At 45.9% G+C, this 14,020-nt stretch overlaps 1 protein-coding gene across 2 annotated transcripts in view; it reads right to left on the bottom strand.

Annotated features, from left to right (window-relative positions):
* Positions 1-14,020, bottom strand: part of SMG5 (SMG5 nonsense mediated mRNA decay factor) — a 28,326-nt gene extending 14,306 nt beyond the window's left edge. The window contains exons 1-6 of one of the 2 annotated variants that reach the window (XM_076359721.1): positions 13,932-14,020; positions 6,826-6,924; positions 6,082-6,205; positions 5,255-5,411; positions 2,072-2,161; positions 654-743 (exon numbers count right to left, since the gene is read on the bottom strand). In XM_076359721.1, the coding sequence (XP_076215836.1) occupies positions 654-743; positions 2,072-2,161; positions 5,255-5,411; positions 6,082-6,205; positions 6,826-6,924; positions 13,932-14,008 (637 nt within the window). In that variant the 5' untranslated portion in view covers positions 14,009-14,020. Of the gene's footprint in view, positions 1-653; positions 744-2,071; positions 2,162-5,254; positions 5,412-6,081; positions 6,206-6,825; positions 6,925-8,714; positions 8,744-13,931 lie in introns of those variants that run through there. The other variant, XM_076359722.1, reaches the window with a different exon arrangement.

Here is a 14,020-nt window from a genome sequence, read left to right as displayed (position 1 = left end):
CCTCTGTATTAATGCTGCCATGGCCTTGACACTGTATTCCTCTTGACATGGACATCACCTTATCAGCATTTAAGAGTTCTGTTCCAGCTCACTATGGTACATAAATTTTTGTTGGTATTGGTATTTGGGATCAGCCTATCAAACAACTCAGTGAGAACTCTGCAAAGACAGCACAGAGAAAACATTTTTCTGGAATTGCACACTTTTTAAGATGAGACAGGCCCTCAACTCTTGCCACAATGTGTTCTTATAAGGTAGTCACTTCCGAAGGAGAAAGCAGCACGTGAGATTTTTTTGCAAGGGTAAAAAGAGGGAGATGACCAATAATGCTCTGCTTCTGGCAATGGACAGCTGGATCTTCCCTTAGCCGGACAAGCACAACTTTACCATATTCAAGGAACTCTGAGCTTCTCAGAGGTTATCAGATGACTAAGTTGAGGTCACTGGTGAAGAGCACCTTTGCTTTAACTCCTCTCTTTGGCTTGCCAGCAAGAGAGAGATTCTCAAAGAAGGAAGTAATTTTAACCAGAGGATAAAACCAGTCCTCTCTCAGCAGCAGGATATAAACCTGACCAGCATAGTATCACGGAGTATTGTTTTTAGGTTGCAGCAACATGATTTTAACAACTAAAAATTCATGGTAACTCACTCACCAATTTGTGGCGCAACAGAAAGGGCTTGATAGTAAAATCGCTCAGCCAGCAACTCTGTGTCCACACCCGCCAGTTCATTCTGATAGCGAGCTGAAAGAAAACCACACACCGCACATCAGAAACCAGAAGGCAGTGTCTTCCCTTCTGCAGAGAAGCACGGTTTCCCTACAGATGAAAAATACCACAAAACTAGAAATACTGGCCAAGTCAACAAATCCATCAAAGAAGAACTGCTCTTGGCAAAACACAGAAACGTACAGGGTTTGCCAGGCCCATTTGAAGCACTTTTATTTTAGCTGCACTATTCCGCACATCACAACCCCTGCCACTTCAAGCAAAGGGGATATCCCTCAACACTTGTGGTAGCATGTGAGCAAAAGGAAGAAGTTCTTCTGCTCCATGTGTTAAGTGCTGATTCATTTATCCTTGAAATAACTCAGAGCTGTGTTCCATTTTCCAGTACCTCAAACAGACTATATTCACACAGCAGAGTGTGAAGTCTAAAGCAAGTCAGCTAACCTAATAAAATACCTGGCTGTACCTAGAGTGGATTTTTTTTTTTTTTTTTTTTTTTTTGGACAACAGTAGGCATTTCGGAAACCTTAGGTGAAAGCATTGTGAAGAGGTGAGCACATTTCTCTCACACCAGTCAGGTAAGTCATTCTTACTACCCCCATAAGACATTTATTTGCAATGCCATTTTTAGGCTGATTCACGTGCAACGATAATGCCAAAGAGCTTTCAAGAGCTTGAAGGCTGCTGCGTGTCAAGCACATTTACCCGCGCCACACTTCAAATAGTTGTTTTTCACACAGTTACATGTTTTCTCACTGCCGTCACTCCCACATGTTCACAATCAAGCAAGAAGCTGACACACTTGCCACACACTTCAGGAGGTCGTGACTGTGGGATAGACAAGTCTGCTCTAAAAAGGATGACATGCAGCCAGACACAGTGACAAAGAACATGGGGCTCTGCAGTGGCCTACCACTCTGGATTGATTCACAATATTGCTTGACAAATCTGATTCAGTCACACTTGTGTTGATGACAGCAGCTCCATAAGGCAACCTTAAAGCAAGTCTGAACTGAGAAGTCAGCCCACTTTGAGTTTCCTTCACACTGTCCAAATAATATAAATAAAAGCAAAGGCTTCCATTCTTACATGGCCACGGATACAGCTGTTTATCAATAGCAAACACCTCATCTACTTGCCCAAAAACAAGGCTTCTGCAATTTGTAGTGGTTCAGTTATCGACAAGGATTTCAGCTTACACCAGTCATTGACAAATGTGTCCGAGGGAAACCAGTGTCTGCAAGTAACTATGGCTGGTGCCTAACAACAATGGACACAGCACTGTACAGGCACCATCTTTTTAATGTATTACAGGTTGCCCTGAAAGACGATGCTGTTCTTACCTAGATCTCCCAGATAAACCAGACATCTGTGACATGCCATCTGTGCCCACTCCATCTCCTTCTCAGATGCAGACACAGGTTTCTTGCAGCCTACATGAGAAATATGAAATCACATACACCATTGGGTAAAGGCTGCTGGAAAGCATGAGCAGCCTACGCCTCTGCCTGAGACACCCAACATTTCACCAGATGAAAACAAAGACCACATGGTCAGACGACACTGTTGGTTGCCGCCCATAGCATCTTATAGACCAGCACTGGTTCACTCTTGTTGTCAAAATGTAGAAAATACACGTAGACACTGACGCTCACCCACTCCCCCTTCAATTCCCTAGTGATTAGGGGCAGTGCATGTCGCTGCATCACTAACAGTAACTGAAATGACTGTCACTCAGACTTTGTCTATAAGGTATGCCACGGAGAGCTGGCTCCATTTGCACTCAGATGAGAGGACAAAGGCCAATTCCTGTCTACAAGCCATGTGATCGCGTTAACATAGCATTGAGCACAAACTAATAAGGCCTGTTGAGAGGCTGATTTTGTCAGCATGGCTAATGAGGCCTTTGGACAGGAGCCGGCGCAAATCCCTGGAAGCCAGAACGAAGTCTGGGCACACTTGCCCCTGGCAGTAGCATACAATATGGATGTACCCTCCCCGACAATGAAGATGGAAACAAACTCATTGTCTCAAGACTGAGATCTAGATTTAGGACTGGCCAACCAAAAAGGGAAGAAGAGAAGTAAAACAAGGAAAAAATCAGGACAGCAAATCTGTGTTGTAGACAGGGCAGCTACAGTCAGTTAGGAAGAACTGTCTCCAAACAAAACTGCCTTTGCGTCCAGAGGAGGGCAACAAAGCTGGTGAAGGGCTGGGAGGCATGTCCTCTGAGGAGCAGCTGAGGACTTTGGGCTTGTCTAGTTTGGAGAAAAGGAGCCTGAGTGGCGACCTCATTGCTCTCTGCAGCTTCCTGGGGAGGGGACGTGGAGAGGGAAGTGCTGATCTCTTCTCCCTGGGATCCAGCGATAGGACGCGTGGGAATGGTTCAAAGCTGCCTCAAGGGAGGTTTACACTGGACATTAGGGAGCATTTCTTTACCGAGAAGGTGGTAAAACACCGGAACAGGCTTCCTAGAGAGGTGGTCGATGCGCCAAGCCTGTCAGCATTAAAGAGGCATTTGGACAATGCCCTTAATAACAGGTTTTAACTTTTGGTCAGCCCTGAATTGGTCAGGCAGTTGGACTAGATGATCGCTGTAGGTCCCTTCCAACTGCAATAGTCTAGTCTAGTCTAGTCTATACTGAACTTAAAAAAAAAAAAAGCGCAGTTCAGGCAGTGGAAAAGTGTCAAAAACAACAGGGGAAGGCTCCAGCCAGCTGATCTGAACTAACTTAAGCCATCAAACATGACTCAGTTCCTGGGAGGGACTGCTGCTGGCAAGACCGTGCTTCCCATCTCCCCATCAGCACCTTCTCCCCAGCCAGCAGGGCCATGGTTCAGCCAGAGATCAGGAGGCAAAGGCTACCACGTTCACGCTTCCTCTCCAGAGAACATTTACTGCCACCGGGCAGACCAGTATCATGGATTCAGTCTAGGTTCAGTCTTCCTGTTGCCAAGGACTTCCACCTTCTGGAGGAGAAAATTTCCTCAAGCAGGAATCCCAAAGGAAGACTTTTAAGACCAGTCCAGCCTGCAGTCTAAGTTGCTCCCCTCTTGGCTTAGTTTAAAAGAGTGGAAGTGAAATCTGGAGGCTTAAGTGACCAGTGAGGAATGGTTCCCATGTACTAATGCGCATTGTATGAGATGCATTATACAAATACATGGCCTTCAAATCTGTCCATGCATGCTATTGGACCTATCCTCCCTTTCTTTTTTGCTTTGAATCCTCTTGCTCTCATTTATATAACCATCAAGTTGTGTCCACCCTAATTTGTAGTCCATACGGGATTCCTACACACCCATCTTTTCCGCATATGCAAGGTTACATCTCTATTATCCAGTTACATACTCATCTGCTGCATCCTTTTAATTAAAAAGCCTAAAAACATTAAGAAGCCTGAATAAGGGGAGCCTTCCAAATGCAATCACGCACCACAGGGTACAAACCCATCTGGAATGTGCATTTCGAGAATTTATTAATTCTGCAGTACTGAGATACATTTCTCAAAGCAACAGTTGCCAGGGACATCTGCCTTTTAAACCGACATTTCAAAGCCGATCATGATACAATCATCTCCCAGAACTAAGAATAGGATACCAGCAACTAAAACATTCTATTGCTAAAGACATACCAACTTGTCTTATGCCAGTTTCTGCTGTCCTCCCCGCTGCCAGCTTTAAGAATGTCAATTAAACCCTTGCTAATACAGTTCACAAAACATACAGAGGCTCCGTTTCTCACCTGGACCCACCCGAACAGAAACACGTGCCTTGAGGCCACTGAGCACAACCCAGGAGCAAACGTGAACAAACCATTACAAGGTAATCGAGGATGTGAATGCATACGCAGCCTTGAGCTGTTTCAAGACTGTAAACACTCTTATTCTTCCTCCCCTAATAGGTAAGATACCTCAAATTACCCTGCATCTAAGGGCATGCACAGAGGCGGTTACCTGAGACAGCTAACATACCTTACTGCGTTACAGGAACTTCCTCATGTTCTCAGTCCAAGATTCAACAGCAGTTTCAAAGCTACACACAGTACAACTAGGATGTACGTGAAGGGAGCACAGACAGAAGGGGCACCAAGAGGAGAAGCAATATTTTACACCTAGTGAATAGGATGTGCTGACAAAAATCTGTTGATTTCAAGAACCCATTCCCCCAATGGCCCGTTTGTCTGCTTTAATTAAGCTTTTAAAAACATTCTGTACAGCCAGAAGAGCTCTTCAATTTTCCATAAAAATCTGCCATCACCAAACACTTACTAAAGAATTTTCTAACAGCATTGTCTTCCTGTTAGAAACCCTTCTTTCTTCCCTAGTTTAGTATTAAAAAAACAACAAAACAGTGCCATAGAAAAGAGAGTAGGACAGACAGTCTGTTCTAAACAGAAAACTGGCTAAACAGAGGAGGGGGGGGAAGATAATCCCTTGAATGCTGAAACAAAGATGGACTAGTGCAAGGGGAAGCCTCCTGACTGGGATTCAGGCCTTGCCCACGAGTCCAACACACTAAGCACTAACCTATTAGAGGGTCTGTTACGTGCGTCCAGTCAATACAGCACTGCAGCTCCAGCTGATAGTGAGACTGAATGTAGAGGAGAAGGTGCTGGTAAAACCCTATGCCAGCAACTAAGTGAGTCCGGTACGCACACTCCAGAGTGCTACGGCTGTGAATGTGCTGGAGGGAAGAAAAACGAGACTATGTTAATGCAGTCCGGGTAACATTTTAGGCTGGCCACCAAAGTTATACCAAGTATGAAGCAGGATAGTGGGTAGCTCAGCTGTAATTGGTTTTGCACAGTTCTGTACCTCCTCATGCTCAACAATGTTGTATCTAGTGGTATTTACTAAGAGTCAACATCAAGGAGGAGAAATACTTGCTGCAACAACAAATAAAAAAAAAAAAAATCAAGGTGCCTGGTTAGAGCACCTTAAATACATTCAGACAACCAGATCACCAGGAGAGAGTTCATGGCGTTAGAAAATACAAGTGTGAATACTGTGAGTATTTTCCAGTGATCAACTCTAGTAAAAACAATCAGCACTGACAAAGCCTCTTAAGACCATCGTTCTACACGGAGATGTATCTTTTGAAGATGGGAAGACAAAAATTAAGCAAATTATGTTGAAATATCCTCTGCAATGGCAGCTCTCTCAGCAGATCATTAAAGCTTACCTGCCCACAGCTAGACAAAAAGTATATGTCAGCTCCAAGATTAAAATTGAGGAGTGCCTGGCTTCCTGCCCTGTGTTCAGACCACAACTTCTCCAAGCAAATGAAGCTTTTAACTTGGTCTCACCCATTGCAGAGCCAGAGACTTTCTCATGCCAGAGCCATAGATACCTGCCTTTTTATTTGTTTTAATGAGCTGGATAACTTCATAGTAAACTTTTCTCCAGAGCAGTTCTTCTGCTTTTCTTCCATAATCCACTGGATGCAAGAACATCAGCTTCACACACAGCTCCCGCAGCCTGAGATAGACAGCAGAGAATTCACATTTAGCTACAGCAGCTTCAAATACAGCTGCCACTACATAAGCACGGAAGAGGAAAATCTGAATGGATGAGCTAGGCCATCTGGTGATGGTACAGCTTGTATCACTCCCACACAAGAGCATGTGGAAAAGCCATACACCTAACCAGCTACCTTGGCTCAGCTGGCCATCGGTAACTTCCTAAATTGCAGTAATGTCAAGAATTGTCTTGACAGCTTAAAAAATTAGTAAGAAAAATCATCCCTGCTAGGCACACTCTGAACCCGATAAAAGATTTCACACACACATAAGAAGTTTCTTCACCACACAGGCTTTTTTATAGATAATTACAAGGAAGGCATTGGCCAACATGAACATGACTTATTTGTATTACGACGACACCCAGGAAAGCCCCCAGCCATGGACTGTATGGTTAGGTGCTGTTCAAATACAGATCTGAAATCTAGCCTCTGCTTCAAAAACCTGGAGGGATCCCAGGTCAAAGGTATACTACAAATCGAATACACGGTGAAACTGCAGATTCAAAACCTCCACGTGTTGCTTCACATGGATTTTTCCCAGCCAAATATAAAAAAACAAGTGCCCTGCCCAACTTACTTGTTCCTCAAGCTGATGTTCTCCGGCTTGAACACTTCTTGATACGCTGCCTTATTACCAAGGATGAGATCCAACCGATGAACGGCCTCTACCACTGCTCTGCAAGGTAACACAGAAAGCAGAGTTTCAGAACAGCAGGCTCTCTGGGATTATTTCATGAGATCTGGGATGTCTGCTCAGAACCATACTAGCCTAGTTAATTCCATTATTAGCAAGCCGCATTATACCACCACACCACATTAATTGATTTCCCTTCTGCACTCTATTTTAAAAAGCTTATGGAAAGAAGAAGAAAGCAGAATTACATACACTGTAATGATTTTGCTGCAAATCAGCTGTTTAATCACCAGTTACCACTGCCTGTCTGGTCAAAAACGTCAATTATTTCTACAGTAGCAAAGTCAGAAATGTCTTTGGACATGTTAGCAATTTTTAACCTCAGCAATTAAATCATGCTATACATACCCTCAGATTAATTTAAACATCTTAAACTTTATGCATAAAAAATTGATTGATTTCTAGCAATTACTGTTTTGATAGGGTAAGAGTCAAGCCTCCACCAATTCCTGTTTCCTTACCAACTTGTCTATGAAAGAAGGCAACTCACGTCATTCTCATTTGCCAAAACTTCCTGATCTTCATTACAGTGATTCATTGATTAAAGCCCTTAAAGATCTCTCAGAGATAGGTAACAAAGAGATTCAAAACCAGCCTAAAAGATGAAATTTGTTATAAGATTTTTTCCCCTGAAAGCCAGCTAAAAGACAGATCAAGCAACCTCCAAACCTCTGAGTCATGCAAAAAAATACTTCTGTGAATCACTGCCCAAGACTCTCCTCCTAGAGGAGGAATACCACACCGTGTGTAAGATCTCAAGCACTCAAAAGTTTGTAGCTGCGAACAAATCAGACTACAATTCAAGAACGTTGCAGTGAAATAAAACCAGGGACTTACAGAAGCATCAGTGCTGACAGAAGGTACCCTCATCAATATCTGATGGACAGTTCGATAAAGCAAAATCGACCAGCCATGTTAAACGCTTCCTACCAAGAGAGATCATCTCTAAACCTCTGCCTTTGTCAAGCCTGTATTTGAGGTCAATAAACTGACTCCTGAAATTAACTTTTCCCAGGTGTTGACTCTATATGTTCCTCTTTAAGAAATATGTCCTCCAAGCCATCCCCAGTCATTAGCTATCAAACGCCACAGGTACTTGTTCCCTCCTCAACTTCACATTCATCTACCTGTCATTCCTCATTTGTTCTAATACCTTTACTGCTGAGCCTGCCACACATGGAGAGCTGTTTGAACAAGAAGCTGAAGACAAGCAAGATGCATTGTAAATACAGAATGAGACAGACCTGATCAGAGCAAATTTCTGCAAAGCAGAACAGTTAGATTCTGCTACCAGCCTGCTCCCCCTCCCCAAAATCTCCATCGTCTGCAGAACGCAAACTCCCTCATCACACTCACAGCGCAATGCAATGACTGAACCTTCTTTTCGTGCACATGCACAAACGGTAGCCAGATTGAATACAGGGCACTCGCATGGCACTTGCAAGCAAGAGCATGCAAAACCATATGCTAAGGAGGTAGGTTGAAACCACCACCACTTCCTTGAAAACTACAGATATTACTGTAAAGTAACCGACGGTTTCATATACCAGCCCCTTACTAGCAAGGCAAATCTCTTTTCACAAACCCACCACACCAAAAGGAACCTCCCTGAAAAAAACCCAGAACATTCAGGACCTCGAAGAGAAAATGTCCCATCTCGTGCTATGTCACGGGAAGCCTTTCATCCAAGGATAACTGGAAATCTCATTTGTCTTCAGTAAACCACAGAACCCGACAGAAGAAGAGAAGCGTAGGGAATAGGACTGTCTTACACAATGGCTTGGGAGATCAAAACACCACAGAGCTGAACCAACTTCTTCCTAAATGATCATGAAGAAAACCAAGAATAGAGTAAGAAGCACACACAAGTCTGCTACCAACCTTGATATCCACAGCCACTTCTGCTCACTAGCATCTTTCTCACATGGCCTGAAGGTCCTTTGCAAACTCTAACAACCTAATACCCTCAACAGCAAGTAAGGCAAGCGAGTAAAATGCTTTTTGGTTTAGAGGTAAAAGGCAGTAAGTATGAAGCATTCATCCAAGCTCACAGCGTACTGGCAGGGGGAGAAAAAAAAAAGCCCCACATACACATTTAGTTTCCCCAAAATAGATCTCCAGAAGCAGCAGGCAATACACATATCCTTATTGCAACCTGTGATTAATGTCCTGTCACCGTATCTCTCAAAGACCCTCAGCAGGAAACGAACAGTGTGGCTCACAGGGAACTGATTTGTTTCCTATGCAGAAGGGTGACCAGAAGAAAGGGGAACTGCTGATTCATTTAATTCCCAGAGAGAAGTATAGGAAATCTATCCTCTTCTATTCCCAAAACAGGCAGTCTCTACATCTGCAAAATAGCTGTAAAAACGTGTTCGCTGTGCACCGAATCAGCAGCCGCTGTGTGTCTGATACAAGCTCACATGTCACTGACACCTCAAGGTGGGAAATGATTTTACAGTGACTACAAGCAGTTGACACCTGCATCCAAGGACATGGTCAGCCCGTAGGGTGGGATGTTGCACGTGCAGGTGTGAACCCGCGTGTCCAAATCCTCATGTGCAAGTTAACTGTATTCGAAGGCTCAACACTGACTCCTTCTCCTGCCACTTACTCAATTCAGATTCCTTTATGGGCACATGGTCCAGGTTCTCTCACTGCTCAGTAGCTCACATGCCAAACAAGCCTCTATTTTTTTTATACCTAAAAAAAAGGGTCACAAAACCTCATCTAAGAATCCTCCTGAGTTCAGCAGTGACAGAAATGCATCTTGATACTGTGCAGCATGACACCCATGAAATGACAGGAACTACTCAAAAAGCAGTTGCCAGAACCCCCTTTCCAAGTTGCCAGCAAACAGACAGCTATTTGGCTGCCAACAGTATCGGTGGGCAAGAAATGTGATCAAGCAGTTAAGGAAAGCCTACTCACATGCACCAGGACTCAAATGCCTGCCAAATGTGAAGTACAGAAGAGTTTCCTTCCAGGGACTATGCGAGCAGTGATACTGGAGGGTATTTCACCTTCCCCTCGAGCACAGGGTGGGAGGCATCCCGAAGGGCATCTCCCATACAACCCTGTTTCCTACAACAGTCAGGGATGGGCACATGAAGATACCAGTTGCTTCTGCTACTTTTTAAAGGTTCATAAAGACACAGAGAGTTGGTGACTTGAAAGCAGCAAGGTTTATCTTTTAGGATGTGGGTTCCTGAGCCGTAAGGCAGAAGGCAGACCCCACACTAAAATGTCTTCTTATCAGCACCAGCTCCATGGTGCTGCTGGAGGAGGCGGAGGCAGGAGTAAAGAAGAATCTGTGACAGCCAGTGATGGCCTGCAAGGATCCTGTGTCCGCAGTGGTGAGGAAAGGGGACACAGTGAGGACAAAAAGGTACAGGAGCCAGCCTCACTTCAAAAATGTTAGGAAACATCAACACAGGTGCTATAGACCACGCACTGGCTAAATTGCATTTTAATATTTGTGCCTTGGGTGGCTTGAGACCATGGGCTGAATTTTACTTAGAAGTTAAGAGGCCAAATTTTGTCCCAATACCCGTTTTTATACCTGCTGGGTTTAAACGTTGCTTTCAGACAGCACATCAGAACCATAGAGGAGGCAAATCAGATGCCAGTCTATTAAAAGAACCAAGTACAGCACATCATGCCAAGCAGGGTGGAAACGGTCCAATGCGAAGTCCTCTTCAGCCACGCAGACACTGATCTACCACTTTCCTTCTGTGCCATTAACATTCTGGGATGGGGCAAGACGGCAGGAAGAATTATCTGTCCTCTCTCTATTTCTTTATTTAATACATCACTAAGAGCCACAGTCTCCGAGAAGTAAGACATTTCTCAGAGAAAAGAACTGCAGCCATTCATTTGTATTATGGCATGTGTCAGTACACAAACAATACTGCCCAGAACAAGGCTGGCAGACAAGAATAGTAACGCAAAGCGAATGAGCTAATGGTTACCCAGAATCTGGAAAAGAAATCTGTAAAATAAATCCGGTCACCCTACGCTAAAACATACATTGCAAAACAGCACCCAGGATAATCCAGTTGCCACATTCTGAGGTGAAACTTGGGGATTATCAATCCAGGAAGACTTAAATGGAAAAGATCAAAGACCATCCTATGAACAGCAATGGGCAACCTCATCTCCAGAAGGACACTCCAATGGCCAACATACTTGCCAAGGACCGTGGAGACCTGAGCTCAGCTCCCACTGCTCTCACAAGCAGACACAAAGCTGATCCCATGTGAGCACAGTTTATAGCTGGGACTGTGACATTCAAAAAATCTGTGATTCAAAGGCACTGTTTAATCCGATGGCCAAAAATTTCCAGAGACAGTCAGCCATCACACAAAGTACAACGTGCTTCTTAGAGGACAGGAAGTTACCGCTTCATCTAACTGAACTTCAGGCTGAAATAAGGAAGAATTGACAAGAGACTGTTAAGATAGAAAGCTTGCTAAGAGAGCTATCAGCTATGTAACAAGAAAATTTGTGGCTGCTGCAGGTATTATAAATCCTGCACTAAAATCACAATACTTACTTCCAGCTAAAAGAAGAGCCATCTCTACAGGAGCATGGTTTTCTTTTTCTGCTGTAAAAATGCTATAAAGCAACCACACACCTTATTCCGCCATAAAAAATTTAAACAGAAAATAACCGCTTCCTTGCCTTGATGACCAAACCAATCTGGCCAAGGGACATTCAACTGTGAGCTCCAACGGCACAGTGAGGTACCGCTTGTCAGGTGAGCTAAGAAGCACAGACATTCCTGGTCCACTGTGACCGCAAAGTAAAACACATCTTAAACCATGATGAAGGTGATTTAAACAAAATGCTTTCTATTTTGCAAGCAGGAGCACATACTTCCTCTCCAATCCTGTCCACCACACCTCAGGTGGCAGTGGGCAAGGCGTTACGCTGCACTAGCTCAACTACTAGCAGATGCGGGAAGCCACCCCTGAGATCAAATGGGGTATCTCAATGTGACAGCAGATACAGAGCTCCACAACCCTGGAGGCGCTGCCAGCACGACAGCGCAGCCCACACCTCCGGTAATCCAAGCCATTGTGTTTTACCACTGACCTTGCAATAAGAAAAAGAAATGCACCTAATATAACTTCAAAGTGCAGGGAACGTGCTTGTACGAAGCGCATCATGGGAATAAACAAGTTCTAGTAACTACTGCTCAAACCTGCTATTACTGCTTTGGACTTTTGAGCAAGGATATTGCCAGATTTCTCAGAGGAAGGCAAGCCTTGCTCTGTTTTAGAGGAGGGCAGTGAGGTTCCACAAGATGAAAGGACATGCCCAATGTCACTGAGCAAGTCAGCAAGACAAAAAGAAAATGGACCCCGACATAAAAGCCATCTCTTGCCTTCATCATTTTGCTCATCTTCGAAACCACACTGTTGCTGCTGAAACTCCACTATGAATCTGCTTTACTGATGGAGAAACTGAGACAGAAGGGAACAATTTCTGGGCCACACTCACAAAACAAGTCATCAGCAGAGCAGAGGCCAGGCACCTCAGCGCTGACAGCTTGGCACCTCATCCCTGCTGAGTTGAGCTGACCAAGGCCGTCATTATCTCCTGAATCTTGTCTTCTGACGCTATTTCCAATACACAGTGCAGGGATGTAAGTAAGAGTGGAGTCCCGGTGAGTGTTTTACTGGGAAGATCTGCAGCTAGAGCAGTCTTGCCCTCCATACAGCAGGAAAGTGCCCTGGCTCAAGCTCCTGCTCATCACATCCTCTTCTCCAGCACTTCCCATGTAATCCCTATCTACTGCCAATGCCAGGGACCCCCTCTCCAGCCCCCCTCTCCCTGGATGCCTCCCACATCTTGCCCTTGTCCCACTGCATCCCCACAGCTCCTTCACTCTCAGCCCCCATCATCTCCTACCCCACCTCCCTGAATCCCGCGTAACTCCTTCCTCCATCCCCCACGTCCTGACCCATCTCCCTGGGTGCCCCATGTCCCCTTTCCCCTGATCCCCTTCTTTCCTTCCCGCCTGCCTTCTTCCCCCCATCTCTCCATTGTTCTCCCATCTTGCCTGGATCCCCCACAGCTCCTTCCCTCACCACCCTTTGTTTTGACTCATCTCCCCTGGATCCCCCCTACTTCTTTTTCACCAGTGCTGCCCCCCACCCCGTGTATTGCTCATCTGCTCTGGATCCCACAAAACCCCCTTCCCCCTGTTCCCCTCTCTCGAGTCTTCCCTAAATTTCCCCCTTCTCCTTTCCCTTAGCACTGCCCGCTTCCCCTGGATTCCCTGCAATTTTCTTCACCTCAGTCTTCCCTAAATTCCACCATCCCCTTCCCCTGTTTCCCCCAATCTTCCTTAAATCCCACCATCTCCTTCCCCATGGTTCTTCCCCCATCTTTCCTGAATATCCCTCCAACCCCCTTCCCCCTGGTTCCCCCCAGTCTCCCCTGGATTCCTCCCCTCTCCAGGTTCCCCTCCAATCTCCCCTGGATCCCCCCTATTCCCTCCCCCCGCTAATCCCCAGCCTTCCCTTGATTCTGCCATCTCCTTCTCCCCAGCCCCCCATAATCTTCCCTGACTACTTCGCCCATCTCCTTCCCTTGAATCTTCCCTAAATCCCCCCAGTCCCCTTCGTCTTGGTCCTCCCCAGTCTCCTCTGGGTCCCGTCCCCCCCGCCCCAGTCCCCTTCACCCTTGTCATCGCCAATCTTCTCTGGATCCTCCCCGTCTCCTTTCTTCCCTCCCGGTCTCCCTAAGCTCCCCCGGTTCCCCTCCCCATCCCCTTCCCCCGACCCCCCCCCGCCGACCCCCCCCCCAACCTCCTCTGGACCCCGCCCCATCTCCTTTCGGTCCTCTGGTCCCCCTAGTTTCCCCTGGACCCCCCTCATCTCCTTTTCCCGGTCCCCTCATCTCGCCTGACCCCCCTTCATCTCCCCCCGGTCCCTCATCCTCCCCCCCATCTTCCCCTCCCCCGACGCCCCTCTCCTCACCGGTACAGCCGCTTGGTGTGCAGCACCTTGGCCTCCGGCTCGCCGCTCTCGCCGGTGGCCCCGCCGCCCTGGCTCATGGCGCCCGGCGA

This window comes from Aptenodytes patagonicus, chromosome 26 (assembly GCF_965638725.1).
Source record: "Aptenodytes patagonicus chromosome 26, bAptPat1.pri.cur, whole genome shotgun sequence".
Lineage (NCBI taxonomy): Eukaryota > Metazoa > Chordata > Aves > Sphenisciformes > Spheniscidae > Aptenodytes > Aptenodytes patagonicus.
Note: the sequence above shows the minus strand (reverse complement) of the source record. Positions and strands in the feature narration are given on the sequence as shown.